The 19171-nt window shown below is 43.5% G+C and overlaps 1 protein-coding gene across 1 annotated transcript; it reads left to right on the top strand.

The window, feature by feature from the left end:
* The first annotated feature begins 7530 nt into the window (after window positions 1-7530).
* LAYN (layilin) lies at window positions 7531-17149 on the top strand. Its single transcript, XM_063178466.1, has 7 exons — window positions 7531-7609; window positions 9872-10169; window positions 13017-13174; window positions 13933-13971; window positions 14315-14398; window positions 14779-14881; window positions 15677-17149. Exons 1-7 carry the CDS (start codon window positions 7543-7545, stop codon window positions 16014-16016), a joined length of 1089 nt encoding a protein of 362 aa, XP_063034536.1. The 5' UTR covers window positions 7531-7542; the 3' UTR covers window positions 16017-17149.
* Window positions 17150-19171: the final 2022 nt, after the last annotated feature.

Raw genomic sequence — 19171 nt, 5'->3', positions numbered from 1 at the left:
TGAGATAACCTTCACAAACAGCTTGAAGAAGCACCAAAAAACCCAGATAAAAGCCCCCAGGGCCCTGGCTCAGCCACACAGGAGCAACCCCAACAGCCAGAGTTTCCCTCCCCCTTTCCCTGGCAGGGCTGGGTCAGGTTTTTATGGAACAGGAATCATGTGGAGCTGGGGGTTGTAAGAGCCCTCAGGTGTGCAGGAGCTGCAGGTGTTGGATTAATTACCAGCCTGTTCCAAAGGTATTCCCAAATCTCCTTGGCTTCATTCCTGCATCAGCTCCTTCTCTGAGCTGACAAAATTGTGTCCAGGGAAATGTCAAAGAGCAAGGTTTGCCACTTTAAAATGATGGGTGATGCACATAATTTTAATTTTTAAGTTCTTCTCAGTACATTTAATCCACTCTGGGTTTCCTGGACAATCCCAGACTCACAGATTGGGATTCCTCTAGGGATGATTTTGTCTTTCTGGCCAAGTCAGAATATTAAGTCTGATTTCTTTGATTTCACATCACTTTCCCTCCATATCAGATTTTAACCTATTAAAAGCCACGACCTCTTCCTCTCACCTTTGATTTCCTTTTATTCTTGAGCTACCCAAGCTAAAGCAGCAGCAGCCATGGTGGGGAGCACAGAATTTCCTCATCACTCCTCACCCTGCCCCATTTCAGCCCCAGGAATTCCTGAACCAAAACTGGCACAGCCATGAAAGAGCAGCCAACAAACTCTCCTCCCCCTCATCCCCAGCTGCATCCAAGCAGGAATTCCTCTCATCCCAGCAGATTTAGCAAAACCCAGCATGGACAGCCAAGTGTTCTGACTGAGAGGAGGCAGGAGATAAATGAGGAGATGTTTGTGCCTTTTGGAACATGATGCTGTTTTGATTCTTACTAGGAACAGGGAGAAAAAGCCAAACCACTAAAAACCAGTGCCTGGATATCCATGGGACTGATCCAGAGCTGAAATCAGGAAAATGTGTCCAAAGGCTTGAGTGGGGCTGAAATGGGCCCCCGGCCGGGCAGGAGCATTCTCAGCCAGATTAAATGAGCTGTCCCTGGGTCAGCAGGCAAGCCCAGGCTTGAGGCAGGCAGGGCCAGACCCAGGCACAGTTTCTGTAGTAACTGCAGCCCAAACCCAGAGCAAACACTGCTCCCCCAAGCACACCCTGGCTGGAGCCACCCTCCAGGACTTTTTTTTGCAGTTTTCCTGCTTTAAAGGATTAAAAATAATGGGAATAAAGAAGCCAAGTGCAATCTCCCCTCTGCACGGCGTTTGATTTTTGTGGGTGATGGAAGGCAGGCAGATCCTCCAGGTAAGCAGCTGCAGTTTGTAGATATTGGTATAAAAATCAAGAAGGCTGAGTGATTTCCAGGGGGAAAAGCATCCTTGGTGACAATCTGAGGGAAAAGCAGCTTGCATTTGTTTGGTCACTCCCCCGGGCACATCCAGAAGCACCAATTCCATGGATTAAATCAGAGGCAGAAGAAACCTCATACTTGAGGTTACAAATTTATACTCCTGTACTTAAGACATGCAGTCTGTGTAAAAAGAATTATTGTGGACTGGAGTGAACCAGAAGCTGATTCTGATCGCCACCACAAAAACTGTAAGGGTTTGAGTACTCCATATTGCTAGAATTTGATTTAAGATTTAGTGATTTAAGTAATAAAATAAACCTAAAAATCCCCAGTGGTTTCGACCCAGGATGTTCTAAAATTCAACAACAAAGGAAAGACTGCAAAGCTCTCTGGGTTTATTTTATGGGGTCTAAGAGCTGTTGCCGAAAGTGTTTAAATTTTCTGGGTTTGCTTCCTCTGTGTGTGTGTGCCATGATTTTCAGAGCTGGACAGATCCAAGAGATCCAATGGCTGGGCAGACCCCAAAAACCAAGAGAGAGGTGCAGGAGGTGGCACAGCACAGGACACTCACCCCTCTGAGCTCTTCTGGGGATTCTGGGGATTCCTGGTGGGAATTACACCAGGCTGGAGCCCCAGGGCCACCAGCTGGGACTGCCACCAGTGCCACCAGGGCTCACCCTCCCCTGGGACCGTTTGGGTGGAAATTCCGAACTCTGGGTGTGTTCCCCATGTTGGCTTTGCCCATGGAAACCTCTCCTGCAACAAAGCTCCAACGGCTGGGGCCACCCGAGCTGTCCCCATGTCCCTCTGGAGGGGTGGCCATGGTGACAGGAGTACACAAAGCTCCCAGGCAGGGCTGGCCTGGGGACATTCGAGCCAGGAGCCCCAGGGGAAAGGATGGGAACATTCCAGGAGAAAAGGTGGGAATATCCTCAGGGAAAAGATGGGAGCAACCCAGGAGAAAAGATGGGAGCATCCCTAGGTGAAAAGATGGGAATATCCCAGAAGAAAAGATGGGAGCAATCCAAGGAAAATATGGGAATATCCCAGGGGAGAAGATGGGAGCATCCCAGGAGAAAAGATGGAAGCAACACACGAGAAAAGGTGGGAACATCCCCAGGTAAAAGATGGGAACAACCCAGGGAAAAGATGGGAACATGCCCAGAGGAATTCTGCCAGGAAATGTCTCCTGGGGAAAGGAACAGGGAGGAATCTAAATACTAAATATAGATATAAATATTATACATAAATGTATTTAAACTATATAAGAATGTGAATATGAATAGAAATATGAATAGAAATATAAATACAGCTACAAATATAATTTATAGTATGTTTATATTTATCTAAATATGTATATTAGATGTATATTTACATTGAATAGAAATATATATCTAACATATATATTTACCTCTAATTTATATTGGGTATAGATGTAATATATGTATTTACATATAATGGAAATACATCTCAAATATCAATATGCCTATAAATATAAATATAATGTAAATACAAATAATATAAATGTACATCTTTGGAATTTAGCAGAATAAGGGTGATATGACCAATATTTTCCATTATTTCCAATTCTGTATTATTTTAAGAGCATTTGAGGAGATGGAGAATATGAATATAACAATTGAAAGTTTTTTCTTTCATTGCAGGCTTGCATTCCATGACTCCAGGAGAAGTGCTTGGTTTGCAGGCAGTGTAGTTAGCTGATTGTCTCCACCATCCCACAATCACTAACTTCACTGCCACCAAAACAAGGCACAGCATTCCCTGCTCCAGCCTTGGCCTGGAAACTCCCAATTTCCTACTGCAAAATCATCAATAATGGGATTTATCTGCAGCTTTATTCCCAGAGTTTTACCTGCCCATGTCAGTGTGTGCTGCATGTTGGTAATGGGAAGTGAAATCTTGGATTTCTTGAAGTTGGTGCTAAAATCCTCAGGAATTTTCCTGGACCAAGAAGCCTGTCTGATTTTAAATTCTTCATTTATTGTATACTTCATTTTTAACACACAGAGACTGGACTATGACTTTTTTAGGTTGCATCCTTCAGCTTCTCTGCCAGATATCAATAATTTTCTTTTTCAAATCTTTTATTAAGCAAAGTAAGTGAAGGGAGTTCTGAGCAATGATTATACTCAAATGCAGAGTGGTGCTGCACAATAATTTGTATTTTAGTGTTTAATTGCTTTGCCTTTGCACTCTTGAAAGGGTCTTTGTGTTGTGTTCACTGCAGTTTTATATCTAAGTGTGCTATATTGTTATGTGTGTTATATTGTGTTACATTGTGTTATATCTGTATATAGGTGCGTTATATCTGTATATAGGTGTGTTATATTGTTAGGTGTGTTATATTGGTTATATTGTGTTATATCTAGATATAGCTGTGTTATATTGTTTATATTGTTTTATATCTATATATAGGTGTGTTATATTGCTAGCTGTGTTATATTGGTTACATTGTGTTATATCTGCATACAGGTGTGTTATATTGTTAGGTGTGTTATATTGGTTATATTGTGTTATATCTATATATAAGTGTGTTATTATATATCTTATATATCTATATATAAGTGTATCATATATCTATATAAGTGTGTTATATTGTGAGGTGTGTTATATTGGTTATATTGTGTTATATCTATATAAGTGTGTTATATTGTGAGGAGTGTTATATTGGTTATATTGTGCTATATCTATATAAGTGTGTTATGTTGTGAGGTGTGTTATATTGGTTATATTGTGCTATATCCATATTTAGGTGTTATAGACCTCCAAGAGCTCATTAGACCTGGCTGGAAGAAGGGACAGGAACAGGGACAGGCTCTGCCCTCAGCCTGGCTGCCAGGCAGTGTGGTTAGCTGATTGCCCAAAGTAACAATCACTAGCCACACAGCCAGGTGAACAGGTCTGGAACGCTGGGAGCAGGAACTGGGGAGCAGGAATCGGGCTGAGCACACCAGAGATCAGCACCAACAGACAGGCAGTGAAATAAAACAAGAGCTGCCCTCCTGTCTAGCCAATTTTCCCCGTGATCCACCTCATTTACAGCTCATTTCCATTAAAAAACATGAGGATAAAATGGATTTTGGGTTTTTTTTCTCTGCCAGATTTGCAGGTTTTGACTCCCATTCTGACTGGGCTCACCAAGGCCTCTGTTCTCACATCTCCCTCCATTTATTCTGGTTGAATAAAGGAAATTAAAGCCTGTGGTGGCAGCTCTTCCCCATCCTTGGAGAAACTGGGCTGGAGTGGAAATGGCCTGAAAGGAGATGGAAACTTCTGCTGGATCCCCAGTTACTGACCTGGTTAATTAGTGTGTCTCACCATATAAATAAAGCAAACTCAGATTTTCAGCCTGCCTCTGCAATTCTCCTTTTTTTTTATTCCTAATTTTAGTAAAGCACTCCCCATTTTTAGTGAAAAGCTGGGTTTGGGAACTGGAAGTTGACTGGAGTAGAAATGGCCTGAAAAAAGATGGAAACTTCTGCTGGAACCCCAATTATGGACCTGGTTAATTAGTGTGTCTGACCATCAACAGAACTCCCACAAATAAAGCAATCTCAGGCAAACCATTAAGCACAGAAATTGCATTTTCAGCCTGACTCTGCATTTATTATTTTTTTCCCCTAATTTTAGCATGGCACTCCCCATTTTCAGTGCAGAGCTGGGTTTGGGAGCCAGGCCAGGCAGAGCAATCTGCAGGAGGTGCTGAGCTCTGCAAACCTTTCCCAAGAGTCAGCAATCCCCCTTTCCCCATCAATAATCCCAAAAGGAATCTCATCCATCACCAGCCATTAGTCTGCTCTGAATTCTGCCTGCAGCCAGCAACAGTTCACTGAGGCTTCCCTTTCTTTTTATTTTTTTAATTTTTTTTCTTAATTCCTTGGAAGGTTGGACTTGATGGGTTTGGAGGGGTTTTCCAAGCAGGGATGAAAGCCAGGATTTGCAGCTTTGGGCAGCCATAAAGATTCATTTGAAGCAGTAAATGGTTTTACACAAATATAGGACACCCTAAAAGCATCCCATAAGTCTAAGAAAATTCAAATTAATGCAGCGGATAGAATAAGAATAATGTTCAGGTTATTGTCAGTCACGGATATTGCTTAGTGTTCAAATCCAGATTTCAGATTTGATTCAGATGTGAACAAATCCAAAGGAGCAAACCCTGAAATTGTATAAATCTGGGAAGGGAATGTGGATTCATCAAAATAATTCCTTCAGCAAAGAGGATCCTGCAGGCTGGGGAACTCTGAAATTCCAGGCCAGGCACAGGAGGTAAATGAAGTTTAAGAGCACTTTAAAAAGTTATTAAGGACAATTTTCTATCTCAAAACCACAAGAAATTAGGCAGTGAGTCTAAATTCCTCCGTTTAATATGAAAGGAATCTTGACAGCCTGGCCATTGTTATTTTTTCTATTTTTTATTTTTTATTTTTTCCATTGCTGTCTCCAAGTTTTTCCTTACTGAAACACAAACATTCACTTTATAACCAAATTACCAAACTGGCTGCTCTGCTCCCTAAAAAGCTCTCAGAAACTGGATTTGAGCAATAAAGCCAGAATTCCATTTGGGGATTTTTATTATTATCAGCAGTGAAATATAGATTCACTGATTAATAATGGTTTGGCCTGGCCTGGCCGGATGTTTATCAGGAGAATAAAATCCAGAAGTAAGAGGTCTGGATTCTATTAAGGCTTTTCCTTCCTGCTGCTGTAATTCCCAGGATACAAAGCAGAGACAAATGAGCTGAAGGTTAAGAACCAAATATCTGAATTAACACAATTTAATTCCTCAGTTGTACAGAGTAGCACTGAGATATTAAAGCTGATAAGTGCAGAGATTGGAAAAATAAGCTGGAAAACAAGATTTCAAAAGGTACTTTCTGGAATGACGTCTTCATTTTGGACATAAAAGCCTCTTTTTTTTCCTTCCTCCTTTATTTAAGCTTTTCAGTTGGCTCCTATTAAGCACTTCCTCTTCTCAAAGTTTATTAAAATGCTGAACTAAGTCTGTCTGCTCGGCCCAAATTCCATAAACAGGGCTGGATGGAGAGCCTGGGCTGCAGGAATCAGGTGTGGAGCAGCTTCCCAAGAATCCATGCAGGAATCACAATTCCCTTGCTGTGCTTTCCCTTCCCAGGGCTAAAAACGCTGAAATTTTGGAGCCAGTCCCAGGATTTTGCACTTGAAGTGATCCTTGCGGTGATCCCTTCCTACTCAGAGTAGCCAGAATATTTAGAATAGTTAGATTCAAGAATACAGAATATAGAATGGAATATAGAATGTACAATGATTCTGTAGTTAGGTTTAGAATAGTTAGCTTTAGAAAATAGTTAGTTAGATTTAGAAAACTGGGATTTGGATGGATTAAAGAAATCAGTGTTTGTCTGGAGCACCAGGAAACCATAAAGCTCATTCCACAGCAAATGCACATCTGGGAAAGAGAAGGAAAAACCTTTCCAAAACAAACAAACAAACAAACAAAAAAAATCTCCAGATAGTTAGATTTACAAAACTGGGATTGGGATGGATACAATAGATCAGTGGTTGGCTGGATTGACAGGAAACCATAAAGGTCATCCTGCTTCCCCACAGCAAATCAATCCACAGCTGGGAAAGTGAAGGAAAACCCTTTCAAAAAAAAACCAAACAAACAAACAAACAAAAAAAATCCAAATAGTTAGATTTAGAAAGCTCTTCTAAATGTAAAAAAACATATCAGGGATGGATAAAATAGGTCAGTGGTTGGCTGGAGGGACAGGAAACCATAAAGCTCGTCCCGCTCCCCCGCAGCAAACGCACGGCTGGGAAAGCGAAGGAAAAAACCTTTCCATAAATAAATAAATAAATAAATAAATAAATAAATAAATAAATAAATAAATAAATAAATAAATAAATAAATAAACGATCCGAACTGGCCAGCGCGGGGCCGGACCCGCCCGTGGGTGGCTCCCGGTGGGCGGGGGGGGTTCCACGGGCACATAAAGCGGGGCCGGGGGGACGCGGGCAGAGCCGTGCGGGGCTCGGGGAGCGCGCTCGGCACCGCGACAGCGGCGGCTCCGCGGGGCCGGGGCTGAGCCCGGGAGGAGGAGGAGGAAGAGGAGGGAAGGAGGCAGAGAAAGGAGGAAGGAAGGAGGAGCGGTCGCTGTCGCTGTCCCGTCCCGTCCCGCGGAGCGATGCTGGCGGCTGCGGCGCTGTGCGCGGCCGCGCTGGGATGCGCGGCGGGGGCGCGGCTGCTCAGCGGTAAGAGGGGCTGGGGATCGCTGTGACATCGTGTGGGGACACTCTCTAACCCAAAAACACCCCCCCAGCCCCGCCTCTGTGGCTGGCAGGGTCGCGATGCGCTGTCGCGACACGGGCAGGGATGCTGTCGCGGCATGGGCACGGGGAGGTTGGGTTCGGTCGTTCCGGGGATCTTCTCCAACTTTTCCGGCTGGTTTTCCCCGCCGCCCTGCCCCGGGCCGCTCGCTGGAGTCAGACCCCGAGTCAGGAGGAGATGAAGGGGAAGGAGCACAAGGAATCCTTTCAGGCTGGCTCGGAGCGGCGCATTCCGGCTCCCAAACCGAGCGCTGAAATCCAGCCAGGAATCAGCTCCAGCGAATTTCCTCTGCTGAAAGCAATGGCAATTGGCTGATAAGGCACAGACTTTCTTCCTCTATTTTTTTAATGAGGAAAGAATGTGTTTGTGTACCAGGGAAGAGCTAAGTGCAGTTTTTGTGAGAGTTTCCAGAGAGTTGCAGGTTTTTAATGACGCTCTGCTGTCTGTGTTTTCCTTTTGCCTCTCCCAGCAGCAGTGGACATTTCCCTCAGAAGAGGTAAGGGGCTTTGCCTTTTTCTCAGAGCGTCAAATTGCCAAGAGAAACACAGGCTGTGCTAGAAATATACTTTATAATAGTGCTGTCATAGTAAAAATCCTGCTCCTGTTGTAATCCCTGCGCAAAATGTTAGCAAACTCCATTTCTGGCTATTTAACTGCTGAAAAATTCCAGTAGGAAAGGTGTTTAAACTCCCACTCCTCCAGTGACCAACATACAAGGATAAAGCAAAGCCAGCAATGATCCCATGGCAGGGTTTGTAGTGACCTGTCCTTGTATTATCCATTTGTTCCAAGCGCACCACAAGTGTTGCTGAATGTTTTCTTTCCGTAAAAACATGTAGGTTAGCAGATTGTGCCTGCAAAGAAATATTTACTGAGCAAAACAAAGCTGTTTGTTTCCACAGTCTAAATATTGGGACTGCTCTGCTGAAAAAAACACCCGAGTGCATCATTTTGGATGATGTGTCTTTTCACTTTGATCTTCCCTCAGAACCAAAATAAGCTCTGCTGCTCCTGCATGAGACAGTCCTTGGCTTGTGACAGCCTGAAAACAGACATTGTTTACTCCCTGGGCAGGCAGAAACATTGCAGAGCTGGAAATTGGGCTGTGGGAATTCAAATTGTGATCCCGAGTACAGACACTGAAAATGAAAGAGTTTGGGGTTGGATGTAAATCAGAAATTCTGCCCTGTGAGGGTGGTGAGGCCCTGCCTGGCCAGAGGGGTTGGGGATGTCCCATGCTGGACTGGGCTTGGAGCAGCCTGGGACGGTGGGAAGTGTCCCCATAAGGGGGTTTGAAGGCCCTTTCCAACCCCAAACATTCTGGGATTCTGTGGCACTGCAATATCCATTGAAATATTGCATATAGATCTATTATATCTATATTGCATATAGATCTATTATATCTATATTGCATATCAATCTATTATACCCATATTGCATGTAGATAATATATATTATATCTATATTGCATATCTGTATCTCTATATTGCATATAGATATATCTATATTGCATATCTATATTGCATACAGATATATATCGTATCTATATTATAACTATATATCTATAGTATGTTATAGCTATATTATATAGAGATAACATATACTATATCTATATTGCATATCTATATTGAATATTTATTCCATATAGATATAATATACATTTTATACTTATTGCATATCTATATATCCATATTGCATAGAGATATATATTATATATATTGCATGTCTATATTATATTTATATTACATATAAATATATATTATTGCATATAGATACATATTGCATAAAAGATCAGTTCTTGCTATCTCTGCTTGTATAAGGAAATCTCTAATTTTGATCCTTTAACTCCTTAAAAGTAATGACCATTTGAAAAAGCCTCTTGGAACCCTTGCCAGGGAGCTTTGCTTTTTAAGAGGTTGCACGTGCCAGCTTGCTCTGGCACAGTGTTTCTTTGGGAGGAACTCCCAGGATCTGCAAATCCCAGAGAAATCATGAGGAGAGCAGGACATGAAAGGACCTAAACTTTGAGATTCAGCAATAAAAATTTGGAGATGCCACACAAAAGCCTTTCACCTGTGTTGTGCTTCCCATATGAACAACCCAAAACTCACCCAAACTGATGTTTTATTTTAATTCCGATGCCGTTTAGCGCCATTCCTGTGACAGCTTTCTCTCCCTCCCTGCAGGGCAGACGGTGTGCAGGCGTGGGACGCAGAAACCCTGCTACAAAATCGTTTATTTCCACGATGCCTCCCGCAGGACCAGCTACGAGGAGGCTCACCTGGCCTGCAGGGCTGACGGGGGACACCTGGTCAGCATCGAGAGCCCGGCGGAGCAGAGACTGATCGAATCCTTGATCAGGAGCCTCCTGGCCTCGGATGGAGACTTCTGGATTGGGCTCAGGAGGAGGAAGGAGGAGGGGGACAACAGCACTGAGTGTCACCGCTTCTACTCCTGGTCAGACGGGAGCTCGTCCAAATTTCGGTGGGTACACGGGGGTAGCACTGTGGGGCTGGCACAGGAATTCGGGATTTTGTCCAAAAAAATCCAGGCAGTGATGTCCCAGCTGTCACTTGTGCTCCTTCTGTGTTGTGTTTTCTGAGACCACCATTGTTGGGAGGAACGTTACTGACTCCATGTTCTCAGAAGGCTGATTTATTATTTTATGATCTATATTATATTATATTATATTACTTATACTAAACTATACTAAAGATTACAGAAAGGATACAGACAGAAGGCTAAAAGATAATAGTGAAAAACTCACGACTCTCTTCTCAGAGTCTGACACAACTTAGCTCCAACTGGCCATTAATTTCATACGAATTGTTCAATTCCATGTACATTGTTCAAAACAATTCACATGAAGGCAATGAAACAATCTCCAGCCACATTCCAAAGCAGCAAAACACAGGAGAAGCGAATCAGATAATTGTTGTTTTCATTTTTCTCTGAGGCTTCTAAGCTTCCCAGGAGAAAAATCCTGGGCAAAGAGATTTTTCAGAAAATGTGACGGTGACACTTCTGCACCCATCCCATCACCCTCCTGGTGGTGCTCTGTGGGAGTGCCTGCTTTAGGCTAAATTGATCATTTTGGGGGCTGAAAGAGGGGAAACAACAAGTGGTGTGTTCTTAAAATCTCTGATTAGGCAGCTACAAATGACCTGAAGATTCCTGCACTGCAGATCCCATGAAGTTTATACCTGCTGTCCTGAAAAATGAAAACTTTTATTCCCCTACCTAAGATTCCGGCACTGCAGATCCCATAAAGTTTGTACCTGATGTCCTGAATAATGAAAAATGTGATTCCTTTACTGAGGGAACAATATTTTTTCCTGTGAGACAGCAAAATACGGAGCTGCAGGATTTATTGCAGCCATGGAAAACTAAAGTGTTCACAGCACTTTTTAGATTTCTGCCTCTTTGTCTTAAGGAACCACAGGATTTGTTATAATTAAATTATAAAAGCAGCAAAACTGACACCAATTTGCATCCTTATATCAGGCATGTAAAAAACACCTTGAAATTTTGACCTTTTTTGCTCTGGGAGCAACCCATAAAGCATTTCATTGACTCAGAAAGGAACAAATAAAATGAGGTTTTAGCATTATTTGATATCTTAAAGTCTCTCAGATGAGAGAGACGTGGCTCAGATATTGGGGGTGGATAATGGGAAGCTGGCACCAGAATCTGCTGCTAAGAAACAGGCACAGCTTTGCTGCCTTCCATTGGTGAGACACTCTTCTTTCTGCTGAATGACAGAGCCAAGGAAAACACCAGGGGAGGAAGGAAGTGAGGGAGGAATAAAGCACTGGAATGGTTGGAAAAACACCATTTAAAATGGGTGTTCTCCCATGCTGAGAACCTCAGGATATCTGGAATTATTTATGTCCTGTGCATCATTTTTGGCAGGCAGAACATTGCTCGTTCCAGAATCGGTGGGGATTGAACAATTGGCAAAATCGGGGCGGTTTCAGAGGTGTTTTCTGAGCTGCATAAAATATCTCCTCACCAACAGTGATTTTACAGCGCACTGTAAAATCCTCCCTTCTGTGCACTGCCTGGAAAAGCAGCACAGGTGGCTGGTGGTGAGGTTTATTCTTAGAAAACAAAAAAAAGAAATTATCTGCCAGGCTGTGGTGGTGCATTTCTGACAGAGGAAGGCAGGTCCTGCTTCAGATTTTTAATTTTTTTTATTAAATATGTGCCAAAATTCTGCAGGCATTGAGACTGAGAGAGCAAAAATGATGATTTTTGCACAGGTTTAAAATTAAGTGTTAAAACTGAGCTCCTCTGCAAGGCTCAGTGAACTCAGGAGAACTTGGACTTTCTCTGCACAATTGCAGCTCATTTTGAGCTACTTTAACGTTCAAGAAATTATTTTGTCTACAAGAAAATAGTGAATTCTAAACCCACATTCTTAAAGATGCACCCAGGGACCAGAACTGAATCCTCATTCCTGGTTTATTCCATGGTGTCCATGCTCATTGCCACTACATTTAAGAAACAAATTTATTAAAAAATAGTTCTGAAAATCTGAATTAAAAGAACGAATAACTGCATTTCATCACTCCCATTTTCCATTTTCAGTGGAGGAAAATTTCCTTCAGAGGGAAGGGAAATTGTGAGGAGCTTAGCCCTTTGCTTACTGATACTTGTCCAACACCTGTCTTGCAGAGGTTGAAAAATCTGAATTAAAAGCACAAATAACTGCATTTCATCACTCCCATTTTCCATTTACAGTGGAGGGAAATTTCCATTCAGAGGGAATCTCCCTTCAGAGGGAAGGGAAATTGTCAGGAGCTCAGCCCTTTGCTCACTGATATTTGTAGAACTTGCTTGCGGGGTTTGAAAATCTGAATTAAAAGGACAAATAACTGCATTTCATCACTCCCATTTTCCATTTACAGTGGAGGGAAATTTCCCTTCAGAGGGAATCTCCCTTCAGAGGGAAGGGCAATTGCGATGAGCTCTACCCTTTGCTCGCTGATATTTGTCGAACACCTTGCTTGCGGAGTTCGAAAAATCTGAATTCCAAGGACAAACAGCTGCATTTCATCACTCCCATTTTCCATTTTCAGTGGAGGGAAATTTCCCTTCAGAGGGAAGGGCAATTGCGATGAGCTCAACCCTTTGCTCCCTGATATTTGTCGAACACCTTGCTTGCGGAGTTCGAAAAATCTGAATTCCAAGAACAAACAGCTGCATTTCATCCCTCCCATTTCCCCAGCGTAGCTGCAGGGTGTGCCACTGCCCCTCTAACTTTGCTTTTTTCCCCCTCCAAGCTGCTGGCAGCTGGCCCTGAGGTGGTTTTTGCGCGTTTTTCCCCAGGAATTGGTACGTGGACGAGCCGTCGTGCGGGGGCGAGGTGTGCGTGGTGCTCTACCACCAACCCTCTGCCCCCCCTGGGCTGGGGGGTCCCTACATGTTCCAGTGGAACGACGACAGGTGCACCGTGAGGAACAACTTCATCTGCAAATACTCCCTGGGTGAGGAGGCTCTGCGGGGCTGCAGCTCTGCAGGAGGGGGAATGAGGAGGGTGCTGGGTGATGGGGAAACCGTAGAGGGCGTTGCTGGTCTGCAAGAAAAGCTGAATTAATAGAATAAATAATAATTGGTGATTAAATAACAATTGGTAATTAAATGATAATTGATGGGTTTCCAGTGTATCCATAGCAAGGAAGGAGACGAGGCTGTCAGCATAGGAACAGATTAGAAATGATACGTGAAAGTTTTTGTAAGCTGGACTACGTGCATACGTATACATGCCTTATTAAATTTCTGTAAAACTTACAGAAATTTCTCAAAGTTATACATAAATTCTGCAAAGCAGAATTTCTGTTTTGCGGAATTTACAGAATTTCTGTTTTACAGAAGTCCTGTAACATTGCTGCTGTGCCTTGCAGCAATGAATATAATGAGTTACTGTGGTGCAGTTGATGATTTAAGATCAGGCTTTGTTAAGAGTATATAAGCTGGAGAACACACAGAATAAAAACTCTTTCTACTTACATACTGAGCACGTGTGTGTGTCACATCCAACCTAACAGGGACAGGAGAGCCTCCCTCCGTTTTTAATTTATTCAGCAAATCAGGAAAACATCCCCGTGTGTCTGTGGCTGCTTGTGGTTTGCATAAATTCCCTGGGGGTTTTCATGAGGGGTTTGAGGTCTCAGACAGGGGGAGAACACAGAAGAAATTGTGCATTTCACTCATGGGGAAATTCTGCATTTCTCTTTTCCTCCAGAGAAGCCAACAAGAGCTCCAATAGACAATTCCCGAAGAGGTGAGTTGGACAGATTTGTATGGGAATTTTTCTAAAATTATTAAAATATTTTAATAATTAAAGTAATCATTTCAATTATTAATTATTAAATTATCAGCCATTCATTGTCAAGGACACCCCAAAAGAATCTCCCCTGCAGTCTGCACTTCCCCTGTGCTGTTCCCTGCCCCATCCTGCAGGGAAAATCCCATTGCTGGTGATGCTGCAGGGATTGCAGTGCAAGAGTCCCAGTGCACCTCACACACCTTTGCAGCTCTCAGCCTCTTCAATCTCCTCCCAGCCTCGCTTTTTTATTATTTAAAAAAAATAAATCTGCAGTATTAATGAAGCCCCTTCTTTCCAGCTGTGGCAACAGAGCCCTGGAAGCCAAAATTCCCAGAGGAACGCTGGAGGAAAGGTGCCAATGGAACAGCTGGGAGGGCCAAAGGTAAATTCTGCTCTCAAAATCTCATTTCAAGTGTTTGGCCCAAAATGTGGAAGACTGAATATAGAAAACTGCCTCTGGAATAAAAAAAACCAAATTATCTTAAGAATTTCCCAGGACAGAATAAGGAGGTTGCTCTGGAGGTAAAAATGTTCAAAATCCAAAGCTGTGCCAAGTATTTTGGGTGTGAGAAAGCCACTTTCATTATTTATTTATTGTGAACTGTGTTATTACATTTATTGTGAATGTTACATAATGAATATGATGTTATTATTGTGAATTTTATTATTATATTTCTTGTGAATGTTTTGTTTTTACACCTGTGATTGACCATGAAAAATTTGCAATTTCTTCTCATGACCCTGCTTCATTTTTGGCCCCAGAACCCATTCAGGGCCTTGCCTTCATCCTGATTTCCAGCGTTCCTGTGCTGCTTCTCCTGCTGGCCATCACAGGCATCTCCTGCTTTTGGCTCTTCATGAAGAGGTGAGGGGAATTTTTGTGTTCTGAATTAGCAGTGACACCTTGTCCTGTCCACAGCTGATTTCACCATCCTGGAAAAAGCTCTGCACAGGAGCGTTTGCAGCCAAAGAAATGCTGAAAAAGTGGTGTTGATGCTCTAGGCTGGGTTAATTGAGAAGTAAAATTCTATGTAAATCACATTTTTGTATAGGAGACAGGAAAAAATATCGCCAAGATTACTATTTTGATGTGTTAACCCTTCTACTTTTCTTATTGAAGATTTGAATTCTCAGAAGTTCCCCTTCAAAAGCAAAAAATGAAGCAAATGAAAGGATAAGAATTTGGAGCAGAGAATGTTTAGCAATGTCCTACCCTTGCCTTCCCTGCGTGCACAGCAGCTTGGGGGGGAATGCTGGCTGGGATTTGGGGAGTGTCAGGAGGAGTTTTGTTGTCCCAGCATCGGCAGGTCCTGCCCTGGAATTTCCCAGGAGAGCAGCCTGGAATCAGGAATGTCCTGGGAATAAGGAATGTCCTAGGAATCAGGAGTGTCCAGGCTCATCACCAGCTCACTGCCACAGTTCTGCTGTTGGTTTGTGCTTTCCTCTGTGCTATTTCATGGCTTTTCCCTTTTCCCTGCCCTCCCAAGGAGAAGGGAGCTGCTGGCGCAGCCCTCAGCACGTCCTGGGATTTTCCAGGAGAGCAGCCTGGAATAAGGAACATCCTGGGCCCAGCTTGGCTCAAAGCCCATCACCAAATCACCGTCGAGGCTGTGCCTTGTGTTTTCCCTCTGTGCTATTTTATGTTTTTTTCCCTCCTCAGGAGACAGGAGCTGCTGGATGTGGCCCCCAAGGGCGACAGGGCCTGGCTGCCCCAGCCCGGCAGGGACAGCCCCAGGCTGGACATCTCCAGGGTGCTCCACAAGCAGAGCGAGGCTGACCTGGCTGGGGCCAGGCCTGGCACGAAGAATTCCTCCTTCCGTGCCCAGGAGGGGCTGCGGAGCCCCTGCAGGGACCCCCAGGGCCCCTCCAGCAGGGGCTGGGTGGCACTGGCCAGCACGGAGAGTGGCTTTGTCACCAACGACGTCTACGAGCTCTGCGGGGACCGTGTGGGCAGGAGCAAGGAGTCCACCTGGGTGGACAATGAGATTTATGGCTATTGAGGAAATGGACCTAAAGACCTGCTGGAGTTTGGATTTTGGGTGTCAACGTGAATTTTCTTGCCCTCTCTATGCACTTGTTTGAAAATGGGGTGTTGCTTTGGGGACATGAAATAAAACAATGTGTGGTGGTGTTTGAGGGTCCCGGGACGAGGGAAGAGATGAGAATCTTGACTCCACGTCTCAGAAGGCTGATTTATTGTTTTATGATATATATTATATTAAAAGAAAATTATATACTAAAACTATACTAAAAGAATAGAAGGATTTCATCAGAAGGCTTGAAAGAAATAGAAAATAATAATAATAAAATCTTGTGACTGATCAGAGAGTCTGAGACAGCCAGACTGTGATCGGCCATTAATTAGAAACAACCACATGAGACCAATCACAGATGCACCTGTTGCATTCCACAGCAGCAGATAATCAATGTTTGCATTTCGTTTCTGAGGCCTCTCAGGAGAAAAGATCCCAGCAAAAGGGTTTTTCATAAAATATGTCTGTGACAACAACGTGGACATACAACTCTCCAAGGTAAAAAAGAAGTTTAATTTCTGACTCCCAACTTTTATAGATCTCCAAAAGTGACAGTGGATTGGAGGGTGACAGTGCCACCTCTCCAATGACACTGGACAAACCAAGAGCCCATCAAATTCCTCCTCCTCCATAAAAGAATGCAAACAATCAGTTATTTACAGAAAGTGTGTGAGAAAGTTTGCTACAAGAATGTAAACATCAGAAGGCTCAGAAAAACTTAAAAAATCAGGGTGACAATGCTGTGTGTGGTGTTTGTCCTGGTTTTGCATTGTGCTCTTATTCTTCTATTTTCTGCAAGAATAGGGGTTTTTAAAGATCCAAACTGAAAGGAATGTACAGATTTTGCTTTGCACCAAGGAATGACACGTTAACACCCCCCATTCCTTTTTGTACCAAAGACATGCCATGAAACTGAAGGACAATCCAAAATCCTTATTTATTTACAGACCTCCTCCTCCTCAAAGGTGCTAAAAGTTCCCTGTGGTGTGTGATGGAGCTTTCCTGGAGATGCTGAACACGGCGGGTGGGGAAGGAACCCCTTGGTTTGCTCTGCTTGTGTGTGTGACTTTCACTGTGCCTATTAAATTTCTTTATCTCAACCCATGAGTTTGCTCATTTTTACTCCTCCAATTCCCTCCCTCATTCTGCTGGAAGGGGCAGAGACCAAGAAGTGGAAGGGGAATGACCAAGCAACCAAAGAGTGCCCGGCAGGAACACAAATATTTCACACCTTTTGTTCTGCAGGTGATTTTCTGGCTCCAGGAGAGCAATATTGCTTCAGAACAAGACTATGAAGCACCTAAAATGTGTTTTTGTTGCCTAAAAGTTTGCTGTTCTCCGTTGCACATAAATAAATAGGAAAATGAAAAAAAAATTCATAAGCTGGTAGGAAACAAAGGTTTGGCAAAAAGTTGTTTTAAATGTGGCTGAAACAACAACAGAACTCAGTGCAGGCATAGCCATGAATCTCTTCTGCCAAAATAGGCAGGAAGAAGTTTTCAGATCTGTGAGCTGCTGCTGACTGCTGCAAACACTGAAATGTTTCAGTTGTCACAGCTGCTTCTCACTTCCTCAATGTCCCAGGTGCTGTGGCTGCGGTGTCACAGCAGTTCCTCCACCAGGACATGGGGCAAATAAAGCCCTGAAAGGAGAAATCCCTTTAAAAAATAAATAATCTTCTAATTGCTTTGGAAACAGCATTGAGAGGGCAACAATTTCTCCTGAAAAGCAAAATCTTGATACAGGAGAGTGGTCAGGGCTGGGCACTCACAGTATCTGGATTTTCTAATGCAGTAATTAATGCAAACCAAGCAGAAATCCATCCACTTTTAATCTTGTATTCTTGGCCTCCTTATTTTTTCTTTTTGCTAGCTTTTAGCATCTTTTAGGCACCGAAAAAGAGGAAAATGAGGGGGAGAACTTGTCAGATGCTGGAGTTCAGCTGTGCAAAGCCAAATGTGTGATCCGACCTCTTGAGCCTCCCATTGGGCTCGGACAGTGATCTGAACGTGCTGGGCGTTATTAAGGCGAGGAAATTTTATAAATTTTTATAAATGGTATAATTTTGACCCCTCCTTTGGGGCGTCCCAGCTGCGGGAGGATGCGCGGGAGCAGCGACCACACGAGGGCATGTGCGCTCCACGTTCATGTCCTGGAAAATCCGCTCAGCCCCTTTTGGGAGGGGTTTGAATCCCTTTCCTTGGAGCAGAGCAAAAATCATCAGCGACCGCTGAAATCTGCCCTGCAGAGGATGATTTTTATGGGTGCAGTTCCTCTCCTTGCGTTTTTAAGCCGTTTTTAAGCCCTGAACTTTCCAGCTTTGTGGTGAGGTTCCTGCAGAAGTTTTTCCCTTCCGAGCACCAAAATCTGGCTCAGTCGTTCATTTTCATTAATCTGGTTTAATCATTCAAATCTGGCTTAATCATCAATCATTCACCCTCACCAGGATGAGGCTTGAAAGTGGGCAGGAAGCACAGAAGTGTTTGCAGGCTAAAAAACTTCATTTAGGGTGACGTGACTGAGGAGTATTAGGTAACATTCTGTAGGGAAAAAAAGCAACTTTTGACACGCCGAGTTTGGATGTGAAGAAAAGGTGAAAGAGGAGTGAAATTTGGCAAGTGGCAGCTGGGGATGACACCACTTGCTATTCAAAGAGGATTCTGGAAGGCTCTCTCACGTAGCCATCAATCACTGAAAGGGTGGATGTCTGACTAACCCCAGCCATCAGTTACTCACTGCCAGAACTTGTGCAGGGGATAAATGGAGCAGCAGCAGCTCCCTGCTTCTCCATGGCAGCCCGAGGCAGCAGCGTCATCCCCAAATGTCACTCCTTGGAGGGATCTCATCAGCAGCGAAGGACAAGCATTAATTTCTGCACAGAGACCTTCAGTTCCCTCTGCAGAACAGTCATCGCTGCTTGACACTCAACAAAAGTAACTTTTCACGAGGATGAGGCAGCTTTACGTGTAAAACCTGCCTAAAAAGGGAAAGAATGACACAACTTTGTTCCTCGCGTTCTTCCACTCTTTTTCTTTTTTTTTTTTTTTTATTTCTGTGTCCATTCTGTGTGTTCATAACGCTCTGTGGCTGATTCAACGGGCACGTGCTGTGCCATCAGCTTT

This window comes from Melospiza melodia, chromosome 29 (assembly GCF_035770615.1).
Source record: "Melospiza melodia melodia isolate bMelMel2 chromosome 29, bMelMel2.pri, whole genome shotgun sequence".
NCBI classification, from domain to species: Eukaryota; Metazoa; Chordata; class Aves; order Passeriformes; family Passerellidae; genus Melospiza; species Melospiza melodia.
The sequence above is the reverse complement of the archived record's forward strand: the minus strand, read 5'-3'. Positions and strand labels throughout refer to the sequence as shown.